Below are 16,661 nucleotides of genomic sequence, written 5' to 3' on the forward strand. Positions count from 1 at the left end.
TGCGCCATTTAGTTGTCTCTCTCGCTTCACTTTTATTTATCGCTGGCTCTCGACTCTCTCCGTATCTCCTCCGGGAATGCAATCTACGCCAAGTGGACGTCGGCCGGCCAGCTGGCAACATGCTGAGGCAAAGCTCTTCGTGATTGTATCACCGTAGACAAACGGCAACAATACAATAGCGCCGATATTATCCGCTCAATAAAATACCACAGTAATGGCACAGCACAACGCAAAAAGCGTAGAAAGTGTAAAATAATGGAGAAGATAACGGAGTTTTTGTAAACAGACTGCCAGTGAATGCGAATAAATCTTCCATTGTATTGCATTATCAAAGAAATGCCACTAGATTTGGGTTTAACGGAACCAAACCTGCCAAGTGTGAAAACTTCTTAAGTAAACAAGGGCCAACTATGTGATTCAAAATGCAATGTCTATTTGTTTTTTGTTTTTTTTCCACTACTTCAATTTGGACCAGAGAGCCAGAACCACACTGACTCATTTTAATTTATAGACTTTGAAGCAATCAAGTTTGAACGCAACTTTAGAGATGACATCCTTGGTTACTGGTGGATAAGTTTAGAATCCCATTTAGTCCAGTTTCCTTGAACATTCTGAGCAAATTCTTGAGACTTGTATTTATTTATTTATTAATTGATTGCATTTCCTAACCCATAATGATCTTGTTTCTGTAATGATGTGACAAATCCTGAACTAGGCCAGTCCAAACCAGACACATTGAGCTTGTTTGTCTGCATGCACAAACCAAGCTTATTTCTTTTGTGTTTGCGTGAACCCCATTAGCGTCAATGGTGGCTCACAGGAAGTTGCTCGAAAAGCGACCCCTAAATTCCCTCATTCGTAAACAGCAGCATGAAACAAAAGGAGTTGCGCCATGGTGTGATGGTGAAAAGGCAGGCGAGGGTGAGGCTTAGGTGGATGTTTGTCTGAGATAGGGGGAGAGGGTCTTTGTCGGTGATATAATTAGGTCAGTGAACAATGTCTGATATTACCTTCAATGATACAATAGGTGGACAAAGCACATCAGCTGAGTGTTGATTAGCATGCTCAACAGCGGTCTTTGAACGCAGCACATGCTGCCATGGTAACAGCGGCTATAAACGCCAGTTGTTTGCTATCGCGTCAAATTGATTTCATTAAGATATCGCTTTCAAGCCTCTCGCTGGCTCGGAAGTCTGCATATGCCGCCATCTTGACTTTAAGCATCACACAAGTTTTGGTGGCAGCGGCACGCAGGCGAAAGAAAGCCTTACCGTGTCACCGCCTACCTTTTTTGGGGAATAGCTAGGAAGGAACAAGTTGAAATGGGGACCCATCAGTCAACCCCATGTATTGCCATAGTAAAATAAATATACAATACAGTAATCACCCACATATTTGATGTATTTCTATTTTCTATCATCCATCCATCCACTGTTCTGTCTCCTGTATCCACCCATGTACCATCTATCTCTATGGTGCTACCTATCTATGCCTCTATCATCCTTCTATCCCCTGACCTATGCGTCCATCCATTTGGCAAATTATTAATCCGCTGTCATCTACCTGCTATCCACTGACCTATCATCCATCAATCTGTTGTATACAGTCTATCCATTAATCTATCATCTATCCACTGGCCAACTCTCTCTCTTTTTCTCACCCGTTCTCTCGCTGTGTCCGTCTCTGTCTGGATCGTCTGTCCGTCCGTGTCTAGCTTCCATAAGCAACCATAGTTGATTTCTTTGTGAGCAAATTCAGCAGGGGATTATATAAAAATACCAATGTGCTTGCTAAAAAATGTTTTTCTTTGTCTATGTAGATTGTCAGTCATCCCAGTAGGAAAGCAGGGTCTGGGCAATACACAGTTCAACATTGTTAGGAAATCCATGATAGCTTCAAATGCTGTACATTTTGTGTGCACATCAGAAGACAATGTTTATGGTATGGTTTGCGTTGTGTTTGGTGGGGGGGGGGGTTGCTCTTTAAGACTCGAGACTATGAATACACAGCTGTCCTATTACGAAAACCAGAAATGGATAAACCGTATTATCTGCAACGGATTTGTCACTGCATTACATGCAAGAGCTCTTTATGCTATTTGGCTAACATCATCTGAAGCTAACTGCGCCGTCTCATTTGTCTCACGTGTCGTCCTTGGTGTTTCCCAGGTCCGCACAAGCACCAGAGCGCCGTCACGTGCCTGCAGTTCAACAAGAACTTTGTGATCACCAGCTCGGACGACGGCACGGTCAAGCTGTGGGACCTGAAGACAGGCGAGTTCATCCGCAACCTGGTGACCCTAGAGAGCGGCGGCAGCGGCGGTGTGGTGTGGCGCATACGGGCCTCCAACACCAAGCTGGTGTGCGCCGTGGGCAGCCGCAACGGCACCGAGGAGACCAAGCTGCTCGTGCTCGACTTTGACGTTGACATGAAGTGAACGCAGGGCGGCTGCGCAGTTGTTACCGGGAGGCTGCAAGGAGGAGGAGCTGGGGGGTAAAAATAGGAGGTCTCTAAATGCTACAGCAAGTCCCCTAAACCGACACCAATCTACGCCGATTGCAAGGGTTCCCACCACACTGAACAGGACCGATTGTTGGCATGTACAGAGAACCACCTCGTGAGACCTCGTGAGGAAGGAGATCTCAGTTTGAATTTCACTTTGTTGTCGTTCCTGCTCCGTTTGCTATTTCCCGTTTTGATCCACGATGTGATCGACTTGTGAATTTCAAAATAATTTTTCCCCCGCCTTCCTGTTGCTAACAGCAACAAATCCAAGTATTAGAACCCGCCTTCCCCCCCTTCATTGTTTGTTGGGGGGGAAAAACAGGAACAGGATCACTATCAATGCTGTTAAGTGTTTCGGTCAAGTTTGTGTTCCAGCCTTTCGAGGCCTTGAATTGTGCTGCCAACTGACCTCCCACCATGTATTACCGAAGGGGTGGGGGGGGGTGGGGGGGGATAGGAACCTAAATGCGGTCCAGTTTTTCCCTCCAGTTGATCCACAGCGACGAATTCTCATACCACTCAGCCCCGCCGACCAACCTCCTGCCTCATCTTACAGTGGCAGACAAACACGAACGTCAATGCTGTCCAGTTCTTCAGTTGAGCTCGGTGGTGTGTTCCTGCCTTCTGAGAACAGGAATTCTGATGCACCACAACCCCTAAACAGGAGCAGAAACGTTATTGTTTAGAGTTTTGCTCAAGCTTGGTGGACTGTTCCAGCCTTCTGAGATGTTGAATTCTGCTGCCCACCAAGTGTCCACAAATAAAAACAGCAACAGGAACGGCAGTGCTGTCCAAAGTTTTCCAGTCGAGCTTGGGGTGTTCCAGTTAACCTCGCACCACATTTCTACAAGGGGGGAACAGGAACGCCGTTGCTGTCCAGAGTTTTTCAGCCCAGCCAGTGCAGTAATACAACAGAAGCGAGGAATTCTGCTGCCCTCCTTCCTCAACTACCAACCTCTGAAAACACCGTTACATGAAAAAGGAACAGGAACATCAATAGCTGGGTGTGTGTTCCAGCCTCACAACTTCTCACAACAATTTTACAAGGGCGGAAAATCAGTATCAGGAACGCCCATTCTGTTCAGAGTTTTTCAGTCCAGCATGGTGGTATAGTCCAACCTTCCGAGGTTAGGAGTTCTGCTTCCAGGGACAGGAACACCAATGCTGTCCAGAGTTGTTTCAGTCCAGCTGGGAATGCGTGCCAGTCTATGGTGAGGTATTCAACTGCCCACTAATCTCTCCAGGAACAGGAACATCACTGCTGTTTCTTCAGTCTAGTTGGTGGTGTGTTATATGCTTCCGATCTCCCACAACATCTTACGGGACAAAAAAAACAGGAGCGTCAATGCTGTCCAGATGGTGCTACGTTGAATCCACCATGTCGCCACTGGGAAGAAAAAAATCTCATAACATCAAAGCTGTCCTCAGTTTTTCAGTCCAGTATTCCAAGCTTCCGAGGCCAGTGCGCAGCCACCCGGCCCTCCACGCTCCTCGTCCTCGACCCACTCCCACCTCCCAGCCCGTGGCCAAACTCGACGAATGCTGCTAGATGAACAGGGGGGACGAAAATAGTCAGAACGTTTGACTTTTTCGCTGTGACGTTTTAGTCCCAGGCGAAATTCCAAATTGAACTTTTGTTTTCTAGCGGGGTTGAAAGAAGATATAAAAAAAAAAAAAATAAATCCTACTTTTTCTTTTGTTGTTGTTTTTTTTTGCCACTGAAACTTGAGCCAAACGTGCCTCTACGAGGCGGAGAGGACTGGATCGCCTGCGAATAAAAGGAAGGAAGCATGAGTGTGTTAGCGTGCTAGCAGACTTGTTCCGCATTCTTCGGGACAACCAGCAGGATGATAGCAATGCTGCGTGGACAATACAACTGATAAAAAAACACTTTACAGGACTTTAAAGGAAAAAGAATGAACATAAACGTCCTGGCGTGTGATTGGTTGTTGTCCGTGTAGGGCCTGCCTACCCGTTGGTTATTAGTGGGGGGGGGGGGGGGGGTAGTTCAAGTGTTATACATGATGGGCAAAAATAAAGGTGAACCTTGTAGCCAAAACGTCTCTCCAAAAGTCACAAGCTGAACTGTGAAAGTGGTTGTAACACTGTATATTAAACAAAAAAGAAACAACAACAAAACAATCTTGCTCTTTCTCCTCGTTTTTCTCCCGCTTTTTAATTTATGGTCTGGTTCGACAAAACAGATTTATTTTAAATTTTTGTTTTTGTTTGTTTCCGTTCATGTAAAACTGCCTGGTAAAAAAGACTAGACAGATGGAAAGAAAAAAAAAAGGGATTTCTTTTGTGTGTATTTGTTTCATTGACTTAGAATTTTATTTTCTTAACTTAAAGTGCAATAAATTGTGGGTTTATTTTACTTTTTTTTTTTTTTTTTTTTTTTTTCCATTTCAAGCGAAAATCCGTTGTCTGTTTTGTTACCTTGTGTGAAGGAATCTTCTATGTTGAATAAAGCAAATTATTTGGGTAATTGTGTCGTGACAGGAGTAATTTGAATTGCTGTTTGTGTTTTGGGTCAATTTGATTGGACGAGATAAAACGCTGCTTCCCACTCATTGGTCGAAAATATTTGTCATTTTGTTTGACTATACATGGTTAGAAACTATGAAAATAAACTTGGCTTCAGCCGTTGCTGCTCTAAATGCTACAATATATACTCCACCATCGCCACTTTGCTGCATTGGCGCCCTCAGTCTCCTGTCGGATAAAATTGCAATCTCATTCTAACGTTTGAGGATTCTCTGCTAGAAATTACCAAAATAAACATACGCTAGCGTTAGCTTAACCTGTTGCTGTGCCTTAGCTCTGGAAGCTGTGGTATTATACTCCGTAGTCTCCCTTTTGCTGTAGCACTCCATTTTTGTGCCATTAGTTGCCCCTCTAATAAAATTGCTAGAAAAAAACCCCCCCAAAAAACACACTTTAACGTTAGTGTACCGTTGCTGTGCCTATGTCTGGACACTTGCATTACACTCCACAGTCTCCACTTTGCTGGATCGTTGCCCTCAGCCTCCTCGAATAAAATTGCTGTCGTCGTAACATTTTAGAAAAGACCAAAATAAACACACATGCCAACTGTTTTTAGCTTACTCTTTTGCCGTGCTTTGGATGCTGCAGTATTTGACTCCACAGTCTCCACTTTCTTACAGTGGTGCCCTCAGTCTCTCACGGCTAGAATCAGAATCATCTTTATTTGCCGAGTATGTCCAAAAAACACACATGGAAGTATTATACTCCATAGGCCCCCTTTGCTGCAGCTGCGTCCTCGTGAAATGAGGAACTGTATTTTTTTTTTTTTTTTTTTTTTTTAAACATTCTTTGTTGTGACTCTTCAGGCTCCATCTTTTTCCATTTTTCTTTTTGTGAAGATGATGAATGGTCTAATTTCTCGAGGTTATCAGCCATTTATCCAGCTCTCACCTTTTTGAGCGCTGCCTTCACGCTTGATGAACGAGCGGCCATCGCACCGCCACCACATTCTGTTTCCCAAGGTTGCTCGAGATTTTACCATATCCACTGCCAAAACAACAGCAAAAACATCTGCAACTTTCTGCACGGTATTTTCTCAAGTTAGAAGTAGGTGGAAATATCCAAGTTTGGCCAGTCACAATTTAAGAGCTGCATGACAAAACTGTTGTTTTTTGGAGTCTATAAAGTAAACACGCTCGCGCTGCTGTGTTGTTGTTTTTTTTTTTTCCCCCTCCCCAAAATGAGTCATTTTGATTGGCTCGCGAAGGCTACGTGCCTGGTCTTGTGTCGTCTGATGGTGAATTGGAGTCAAATGACATTAACGATTGGCACAACGGGCGCCCTATGCGGAAGTCGAAGATGGAGTCTAAAAATAGACGCGCACGCAAGAATGGGTAAATAAAAGTTGCGAACGGCATGTCGCCATTGTAACAGTAAACGTATCGATCCTTCACAAAAGTAAAAGGTACCGTGCATTAGTACTCTGACAAGTACAGTTTCTAGAAAATGTTACCCGGGTAAAGGTAGCGCGGTACTACCCACCACTGGCTACACTTAATCCCATTGTCAACCTGTGTTGCCCCAAGAAATGTGTTCGAGTGAGCTGAGCGTGCTCAACAGCTGACATGTTGTCTTGGAAGTTTGGTTGGTCTTTTTTTTTTTTTTAATGAAACCCCAAAAGCCAGTTGAACTGGGCAACATGAAATTTAATAGTCGTGTCTGTCATGATCAGATGAACAAAAAATTCTCCAGAAGCCATTCCCTAAAAAACACAGGAAGTCAGCCATTTTGGTTTGAAGTGGCCAGTTTGGCTTGATAGCGCCCTGTCAATTTTTAAGATTCTGGCCCCTAAAGCCACTTTGACTTAGCAGCATGAAATTACACCCTGAATCGGTCGCCAGCCAAACAAGCGACCAAAGCGTGTCAGCAAAGTTTAATGCATCACCTTAAAACAAACTAATAACTACGGTTCACAACAACAATGAAAATTCAGTCCCCGAAAACAGTTCCACTCACTTACTTAATAACCACACCTGCCAAGAGTAGAGCCACAAAAAAAAAGTCTCAAGAAGCATGCCCCAAAAGACACAGTAAGTCCACTATTTTGTTGTTTCATTTCCAGGTAGAAAGCAGAAAGAATCCACATTAAAGCACTTCCTTCTATTTAACAGCCATCCTAACAACAACAACAAAAAATCAAATCACTTTTAGTGATTGAATGTTATGCTTGATTCATCTCTGACTTTGAAATTGAAAGAGTGCATGAAAGCAACTCATGATGCTGGATGCTCTCTTGAGTTCATGAGGTGGTCTTATAAATTTTAATTATTTTTAGTGGTAGATTTTTATGCGCGATTGTCTGATTTGGAAAGAATCTGCATTAAAGCACTCCATACTGCTGGAGTCTACTAGTTTTCATGAAGGTGAACGAGTCCACATTTAAGCAGAGTATGATGCTGGATGCTCCTTTCTCGTTTTCATGAAGTTGAAAGAGTCCGCATTAAACCATCCCACATTGTTGGATGCTGTCTTATGACAGCAGGCCTTGTAATAATGGGATTTGGGGAATTGGCAAGAATACGCATTAAAGCACTACATGATTCTGAATGTTCTCTTCTAGTTTTCACGACAGAAGCCATTATACATTTCAATGTTTAGTTAAGAGTTTAGTTTTAGTGAATGTTTTGCTTCCTTGCTGACCCTGACCGAAAGAATACACATCAAAGCACTTCATGATGCTGGGTGCTCGTTTTTATGACATGTTGCCTAAAATACAACATATACAGTACATTAGAGTCCTTTGAGTGATATAACATGTATAATCATCATTGATCTCCATTGTTCTTCCTCCTTTTACTGCCGTTAATTGCTAAAAATCCGTGAGAACTAAAATCTCCAGCATCTTAACGAGCTCTGCGGTGGGAACGTCCCGGTTCACGTCCTTTTTTTTTTTCTTCCCCCTCCTGAGATCTCAATTAATTAGTGCAAACCCTGCACATGAAAAGTCTCACCAGACTGGAAGCGAAGGCAATTAGTTGCTAAGAAGAAGAGCACTTGCATTCCGTCATCATGGCGATGCTCTCTGGTCCCAGGGTTTGTGGGGGCGGTGGGGTGGCACCCCCTGCCGTCACCCCACCCCCACCCGTGGGTGACATGAGACACTCAGCTGGGTGCGGCGACCATTTCGCTCGCATGGGTCGACGAAGGCCTCGATCGAAATGGTGGCACCCCTCCCCCACCGGGGTGGACACGACCCGCATGATGATGATGATGATGAAAAAAAATCCTATCAAAGGCCATCAAGATGAAACGTGAAGGTTTCGACACTTTGACATGAAAGCACATGAGAGACTGCAAGAAAATTACATCGCTTGCGTCATATCATATAAACAGACAAAATATTAGGTACAGCTTACTTTAAGCACTGATTGCAACTCCACTGCATTGAAATATTTTGACCCACTCATAAACTCAGCCAAATACAGTGGTGCATTGAGATATGAGGGACCCGACTTACGTGTTCTTCGAGATACAATTGGACGATTATTTTTTTTTTTTTGCTTTGACTTGCGAGTGTAAACTTGAGGTGCAAGGGCTGTATGGTGCCAGGTGACTCAGCAACGAGGAGCTTTCCCTTCACCCCCCCATGCCACTGAACATTGATTTTGACTTTTCATCACGTTTTCATCCATTTATTCATGTTTTAACATCGTTTTGTTTTGGGTTTTTTTTCCCCATCCGATCATATTACTGATCATGCAAATGCTTGGTGGGCCCGATTAAAGAACAGGGCAGCCGAGCTGGCATTCTTATTTTGCTACCTGAGAGGGTCAAAATATAAGGAATGATGCAGTCCACGCTCACGCACGAAGGAAGTAACAAAAATCCAGACAGAATGGATAGTTTTCCGCAGTGGTCAGTGACATGCAGGTGAGGGTCATGGCTGGTGAAGACATTGGAGGCAAACAGAGTGGTGTATTTTCCATTAAATGAGCAGCCTGACATTATAAACTGGTATTTTCTGATCGGATGTATGAAGCACCGTCTTCCTGAATCAAGTCCGCACATACACATTAAGAAGATTGAATAGTCCATTGCAAGAAAAGGCAGGGGGACTAGTTGAGCGTTTTCAAGTGATTTTAAGTGCATAAATAAAGACTAAAACAACAATTGCTTTAAGTTGAAGAGAACTTTATCAGTTTTAATGTGACAGGGAAAGCGGCAATAGCTTGTGTTTACCTAATGGTAAGTCTGCCTTGTTGAGGCAGAACACTGTCTGCCTCACCCAGTGTTTTGTTTTTATCTGCAGGTTTTATGCGATCAGCAAAACTAAACGTGTAACACACGCAGATCAAATACATTAACCTGACAATGACAAATTATTATTATTAAAAGTGTGTGAAAACGTATTGGAGAGAGACACAGGCACTTGCGAATCACAAGCCTCCTCAATCCAGTTAGAAAGGGATTGCGCAATCAGAGGTGAAGCAGACGGCTTTGACAGCAAATATGCAAATTCAGCAGTTCTGAAAATGAAATCATGGACATTACTGGATTCGAAGGGAAAATCAATATAAAGCACAAACCATAGAACTATATTTTAGAATGTTATTTAATTATCGTTATTTTTTTACTTTTCTTGATGGAGGTAAAGCGCGTGTTACCTGACTGCATGTTTCTGGCAGTAGTCGTCCCCTTCAATCGTTTTTTTTTTTTCTTGGTTGAGGCGTTCTAATAAGGGCCAGCAAAGCCCCACGTGGAGCAAAGAAGATGATGCGTTACAGTGGAAATGCTGCACACAAACATCTTCAAAAAAGAACAAGAAATCAAGCTTAATGTGAAGTGACATACAGCTTTGTTTGAAATGAAAACTGCCACTCTTTTCATTTTTTGCTCAAGATTCTGTGTGTGTGTGTGTGTGTGTGTGTGGTGGGGGAGTTAGAGGATGAGTGTGGTGCAGCGCATCCATATTGCATGAGGGAGCATCCTCATTAATCAAAGAGCCACAAAAGAAACGTGTTATGTTAATTGGATGCTTGTTTTTTAATGAAACACTTTTGGTTTTCTGATAGTCTCAAGTGTATGCGTGGCTGCGTAAGAATGTATCTTCTGATCATCTATTTTTGTTTCTAATCGTCGTTCGTTCAATGTTTTTAGTGTATTTATCATGTTTTGTAATCATGTATTAAATATGTATTATCTACTGCATTAGCTACTGATTTTATAATGCACTAAATAATTGTTTTATCATGCGTTCATCGTGGTTTTAAGCATGTATTCGATGTTTTAATCCTAGTTTTTGTCGTTTTCATCCTGTTTTTATGCCTTGCCTTGATCATATTTTGAATACATTTTTTAATTGTGTCCATCGGTTTCTTTTGTATCATCAGTCAATCCTGTTTTTGTCAAGTGTTCATGTTTTTATCAGTTTTCTTTCATCATCGGTCCATCAATGTATTAGCATTGTTTTATCAGTTTTATCCTGCGTTCATCCTTTTTAAAAAATTAAAAAATAAAAAACACCAATACAAGATTAATTTCTTCCGTTACTACGCTCATAACTCAAAACACTTGTATCTCAAATCAACTTTCCCTGTTGAAATGAATGGAAATTCCATCCGTGAACAAATGGCGTCACCACTTCTTCTTGCATGAGGCATCAGTCTTCTTTTTATTTATTCAAGCAGAAATTTTCCCTCCAGACACTTGTGGCCGCCATGGCGGTCGAGTCACGCACCGCACCTGTGACGTACGCCCGTCTTGGGCGACCCCACCAAGGGTGGTGTGGGGGCGTCGAAGAGCAGGCTCTTGTGAGGGTGTGGGGCGGGGGACTTGCCATAGCTTTAGTCCCTCTCAGACTGATGGACAGATGTTAACATTCTGGCTGGCTTACGTCCGGCGCTGCGCTTGACGTAACTCTCCAAAGAGGCGGGCTAGACCCGGTTTTGGTACTACTTTTGTTCAATAATCTTTTCGGTTTTCCAGTTGTTTGGGGAAACAACTGGAACACTCTGAAACAAATTATAATATTCACCTTATTCCTCCCGATATCATCGTTTAAAAAAATTGCCAAAGGTGTGAATGTGAGTGCGAATGGTTCTCTGTTTCTATGTGCCCTGCGATTGGCTAGCGAACAGTTCAGGGTGTACCCCGCCTCTCGCCCGAAGATAGCTGGGATAGGCTCCAGCACGCCCGTGACTCTTGTGAGAATAAAGCGGTACAGAAAATGGATGGATGGACATACATAGTTGCTTCAATAACTGTTATGAATCTTTTATTCAACATAGGATGTAACGTAATATATTATGCAAATATATAACCATATCCATCCATCCATCCATTTTGTTAGCCGCTTCTCCTCACAAGGGTCGCGGGCGTGCTGGAGCCTATCCCAGCTATGATCGGGCAGGAGGCGGGGTACACCCTGAACTGGTTGTAACCATATTCAATTATATGAATATGTAACGATAGCACATTGTACAGTTTGTTGTATAAATATTTGCTTCTATTTTGCTTTGTTTACTTTGCTGTCTGCAGTCCGGAATTGAGAACTGAGAATCTGTTCTCAATTGCCTTTCATACTTTTTTTTTTTTTTTTTTAGTTGCATTTATTTGGTCATATAGTATTCCACAAATCAGTCTTCGACACAAAATCTTTTAAATCAAACAAAGACCAAAAGATGTTGACTGAAGCCACTGCCTATATCGTCTACCGTTTTAACATAATGTCAGTGTGACGATAGGGTAAAAAAAAAAAAACGTGAGAAACAAAATAAAATAAAATAAAAAGTACCCATATTACTATTAGGTTAAACAAATAAATTATGATGAAATACGTGAAACACCCTCGGGGGGGGGACATCAAAGGCTTCTGGTCTTGAGACGTGTGAGCGTCTGTCATGTCCAGCCTTCATGCAGACACTTCTGCTATCATCTCTGTTTATCGCTCTCTCTCTCTTTTTCTCTTTGACTTTCTCTCGCTCGCTCTCCTCCAGTCAAGTGATTGAAATGCAGCGAGTGTGCTGCTGCTGGCTGGCTGGCTGGAAGGAGGAAGGAGATGCAGATGAAAAAGGAGCACCGCCAGCTGACATCCCGCCCGTGTTTGTCTCCTCTCTCGCTCGCAGACAAACACGGATGCTTCTGTCCACCTTTCCTTCCATTCTCGCTCCACGTCCTTGTTTTTGATTGCCGGCTTTGTGGCGGGCTGAGCTCGTTTTGCCGGCGTGACAGTCAGGCCATCACCACGCAACCAATGGTAGTTTTTACTAGAGTCGATTTTTAAATGCATTTTGCTCAAAACTGCGTTTAAAGTCTCCAAAATTATTCCCGTAATGTTTTCAGTTCTGCAGATAACAACAGTTGACGTCAGTGGTTTTCACTTTTTATACCAAGTAACTCCTAAAAAATAAAAAATAAAAAATACTCTCCATGAACCATCATCATGACCAACATTAAAAGTAGGCTTAAATGTTCATCAATAACAAGACAGGTTTAATTCTTTCAAAAGTATACAGTGGTCTCTTGAGATACGAGTGACCCGACGAAGGAGTTTTTCCAGATACGAGCGTGTGTGTGCGTGTGTCGTGATAGTGGCTAAATTGTTGTGCGGTATTGTAGCGTAGCTGGATTTATTCGCTTTGTCGTTACCGTCATGTTCATTTCACGGAGACAAAAGCGAGCAGAGCGGCGAGCACAAACAACACGTGGCCCGAAGCCCCCATCAACAACATCAAAACATGTCCGCTGTGAATAAATCATCCGTTTGATTCATTGGCTTTTAATAGGGGCCAATTCATTACGCGATTTGTCAGTGACGTAGAGCACGGCCGATGGAGCCCGGATGCATAAAGATGAAACAACTGGGATCATCATAAAGTCTTTAAAAACTCTACAGGCCATGTTTGAAGTCACTTTTGTAAAGAGAATTTCATCCATGTAAAATTGAACTCAAATCAGATGAACAAACAAGCACCAAAAATTGGGTTCTTTCGTGGCTCCGGCACTAATAATTGGCTTTTTGTCTTTAATCCAACACCAAAAATGTAACTTTTTCCAATTAGATTGTTTCTTTGGTCCAGACACAGACAGGCACAAGAGCAAAGGATCGGTCTCGGCAGGCAACGGCTGTCCAATCCTTTTTATAATACTTCATCTGTACAAAACATATGCAAAGACTTCTAACAATATAGTGCTGAATTGTTGAGACATATCTTAAGCACCTTTTTCACTGTTTGAATTTTCCTGATTTTGTATACGGGGCTAAAACCCCGTATACTTTCTAGCGCGAGCTTCCTCCCCCGCTATAGAAGTACAAAGTGACGTCATTTCGTTTGGCTGCTCAGTTGTGAGTTAGCTGTGCTCAGCTTCCATAACAAGGCCCATTTACCACTCCAGCGTGTAATTAGCAAGCTAACGAAGGCTACGCCCCGAAAATGCGTCTTCACCGGGTGGATGCCTCGATTTACAAAATAGCTCGGTGACGTTTTTTCCCCCAAAAATGAGAAACTAAAAAAGCGATGGCTTAACTTTTTAAAGACGCACGCAGATGGCGAGCTGAACATCAACACCAGCAACCGACTGCGCAGTGCGCATTTTACGACGGATCGTTTTGTAAACAACATGGCTTCGTGGGCAACTTGATACTAGTGAACGGGGCAGTGCCCACCGTCTAACTACCTGGGCTTCCTCCTCCCGTGCCGCTGTTGTCAGGTTCGCCTGTGACATTGTGTCACCAACAAACGAGGTGAAGTTGACTTATGTGCTTATTTGTATGATTATAGTCCACAATAACTGTTCGAATTTGAAGTTGAGACTCCAAACGTGATTTTACATAATATGAGCTATCACCCCCTCAGTATGTTTGATTCCATTTGGCGCATCCATTCGACACGCCCACAGCGTCTGAGAGCCGAGAGGCGGCCCTTATTATTCAAGTTTGGAAACCGGATTTCGTATACATAGCGATGCCATTTTTTGGGACCTGCTTAGTTCCACTTTAGAGAAAGACTGCCAGTAATTAACCAAGTCAGGACAGGCCCAAAACATGCGAGTCAGGTTACAGGGAGCCTGGAAGCACTTACTACCGTGTTCATTGATTGAATGCTGTAATATTCTATAGGGTTTGTGTTTACTGTAATGGAGTGTGTGGAGAAGCCCTAAATCGAATAAGAGACAGTCCAGCAGAGCTAGAGGAAGAGTTAATAGCCCTCAAAGCTTTTTCCCCATAAATCCCGAGTAAGGTCGGTTTGTATATTCTGATTTCCCAATCGAACAGCTTTGATCTTATTTACCGCTGACTCGTTTCTTGTGACCGAGAGGTCAGGTGCGATTTCTCCATGATGTTTTTCATGTTGCATTTGCAGTCGTCAAATGTCCGCTACGACGCTAATGATCTCATCCATCCATCCATCCATCCAGCCATTTTCTGAGCCGCTTCTCCTCACTAGGGTCGCGGGCGTGCTGGAGCCTATCCCAGCTGTCATCGGGCAGGAGGCGGGGTACGCCCTGAACTGGTTGCCAGCCAATCGCAGGGCACAGAGAAACAAACAACCATTCGCACTCACAGTCACACCTACGGGCAATTTAGAGTCTCCAATTCATGCATGTTTTTGGGGTGTGGGAGGAAACCGGAGAGCCCGGAGAAAACCCACGCAGGCACGGGGAGAACATGCAAACTCCACACAGGCGGGGCCGGGGATTGAACCCCGGTCCTCAGAACTGTGAGACAGATGCTCTAACCAGTCGCCCACCGTGCCGCCGCTAACGATCTCCCGCCGTTGTTTTCCCTCTCCGGTTCAGTTGTCGTCGTGCATGTTTACAGTTTAATGTCGCTCATCAGAATCGGTGGGCCGCTCCTCCTCCCGCACACGAAGCCTCACCGATCGCCTGTAGCTTTGGCGCCGGGCGGCTAACGTTCCCATTAGCAGGCAGGTGAGACGAATGACTTTCCCCCGCAACGAGGCTCCCGTTGACGCAGGGCCTTAAATCAATGGCGGCTGGCAGGCGTGGAAGCAAAGCGCCTGCCGGCCGGCGTGCCTCGGAGGCGCATTCACCTCACCGCATGTTTTAATATTTTATCAGCAACTCTTTGCTGAGAAAATGTTGACGCTCTGTGTAGAAGTGAAGCACAAAGTTACTGTTGGCCTCTATGAACAGTCAACTATGTGTGACTGAGACTGTATGTATTTATATTTGCTATTATGACTTTTAATTCAGGTGCTAACGTTTTCTGAACAGTCGGTGCTTCATCGGTTAAGCATATTTGTCAACCTAACCATAATGTATCCCCTCGTCTAACCGTAAGAGGAGCAAACAATCGCAATTCTGAGGCACGTCGTAGCGAATGATGGAACGTGGAAGTGAGTGATAAGAAGGAATTACTTCTTTTTTTTCTCGTTTTACCGCCCAGAATAGAAAGTAAGTTGACAATCCGGGCAAACGACACGGGCCGTGTCAGTTATTAATTCTAGCTTACGCCGCGGGCCACTAAAAAACGTATGGCCGGCCGCAAATGGCTCCCGGGCTGTAGTTTGGGGACCCCGGCGCCCTGCCCTAACCCCACCATAACTCTAAAGGCCCCTTTCACACTTCACTGTCAATCACTCCATGCGTAAGGGTTGAGGGCTGTCACAATAAGGTTGGCGGCGCACGCAAATGAAAAAAAAATTCAATTTGGACTCAGCACACGACTTCTCAGCGCACCCGATAGGAGACTTGGTGGCAGAGTGATGACAGCAGGAGGTCTTGGCAGAGTTCTTCAGTGAAAACAGCTTGGGGGGGGGGGGAATCAGTCATTTTTGTTGTTTCAGTGTGCCGAGCTTTGGGACACAAGACACATGACGGAGCGTGAAAAGAAACTGCTCTCTGCTCAGCCCGAAGTACAACTTGAAAGCGGTCTTCATTGAGCTGTGCGGTAGGTCACGGCTGAGCCTCAACTCCCCAAGATCGTGCCATGCCATTACAATCAGATGGACCCATAGCCTTTTTCTAGCTGCTACTCAAAGCACCAGGCTACCTCCTGTTCGCTCGTTTTGCAACTAGCCCCAAATATGGGCAAGCTTGCGCGATGTTGCCATTATTGCTGCGTCATCCTGAGTCCCAACCCGCGCGGTGCGCGTCGCAAACTAAGCGTAGTGTGTAAGTGCCTTAACCCTTCAATAATCCTTAATCTACAGTCACACTAGCCCTAACACTAACCATACCATAATCCTAAATGGAACTCTACCCTTAACCATAACCCTACCCTAATCTGAACGCTAACTCTAGTCTAACGCTACCCTTTCCCAAAGCTTTGTGGACATGTTTGCAATTGCTGTGTTAATGTATTCATTCATCCATCAACCCACATCCAGTCACCCTTCCAACCATCGCGTGTGTGTCCATCATCCGTCCATCCAACTTCATCATCCGCTCATCTGACTTCCTTCCACCGTCCATCCTTCCATCTACCATCGTTAGCCACCGTTGTTATTCATTCAGTCCTACACTCGCCCCAATGCTCATCATTTGGTCATCTGTCAGTCCATCCATCCATCCATCATTAATAATCTATCCAATTGTAGCCATATCCATAATTTATTCATCCAAACTTCCATTTTTCATCCACCCACCAATCCATCTGCTCACTCATTCTTTTCACCATCCATCCGTCATCTATCCCACCTTTCTAT

The 16,661-nt window shown here is 44.0% G+C and overlaps 1 protein-coding gene across 1 annotated transcript in view; it reads left to right on the forward strand.

The window, feature by feature from the left end:
- Positions 1 to 5,214, forward strand: part of fbxw7 (F-box and WD repeat domain containing 7) — a 42,022-nt gene extending 36,808 nt beyond the window's left edge. The window contains exon 11 of the mRNA XM_061680737.1: positions 2,169 to 5,214. Within this exon, the coding sequence (XP_061536721.1) occupies positions 2,169 to 2,437 (269 nt within the window). The 3' untranslated portion in view covers positions 2,438 to 5,214. The remainder of the gene's footprint in view (positions 1 to 2,168) is intronic.
- The last annotated feature ends 11,447 nt before the right edge of the window (positions 5,215 to 16,661 follow it).

This window comes from Phycodurus eques, chromosome 6 (assembly GCF_024500275.1).
Source record: "Phycodurus eques isolate BA_2022a chromosome 6, UOR_Pequ_1.1, whole genome shotgun sequence".
In the NCBI taxonomy this organism is placed as follows: Eukaryota; Metazoa; Chordata; class Actinopteri; order Syngnathiformes; family Syngnathidae; genus Phycodurus; species Phycodurus eques.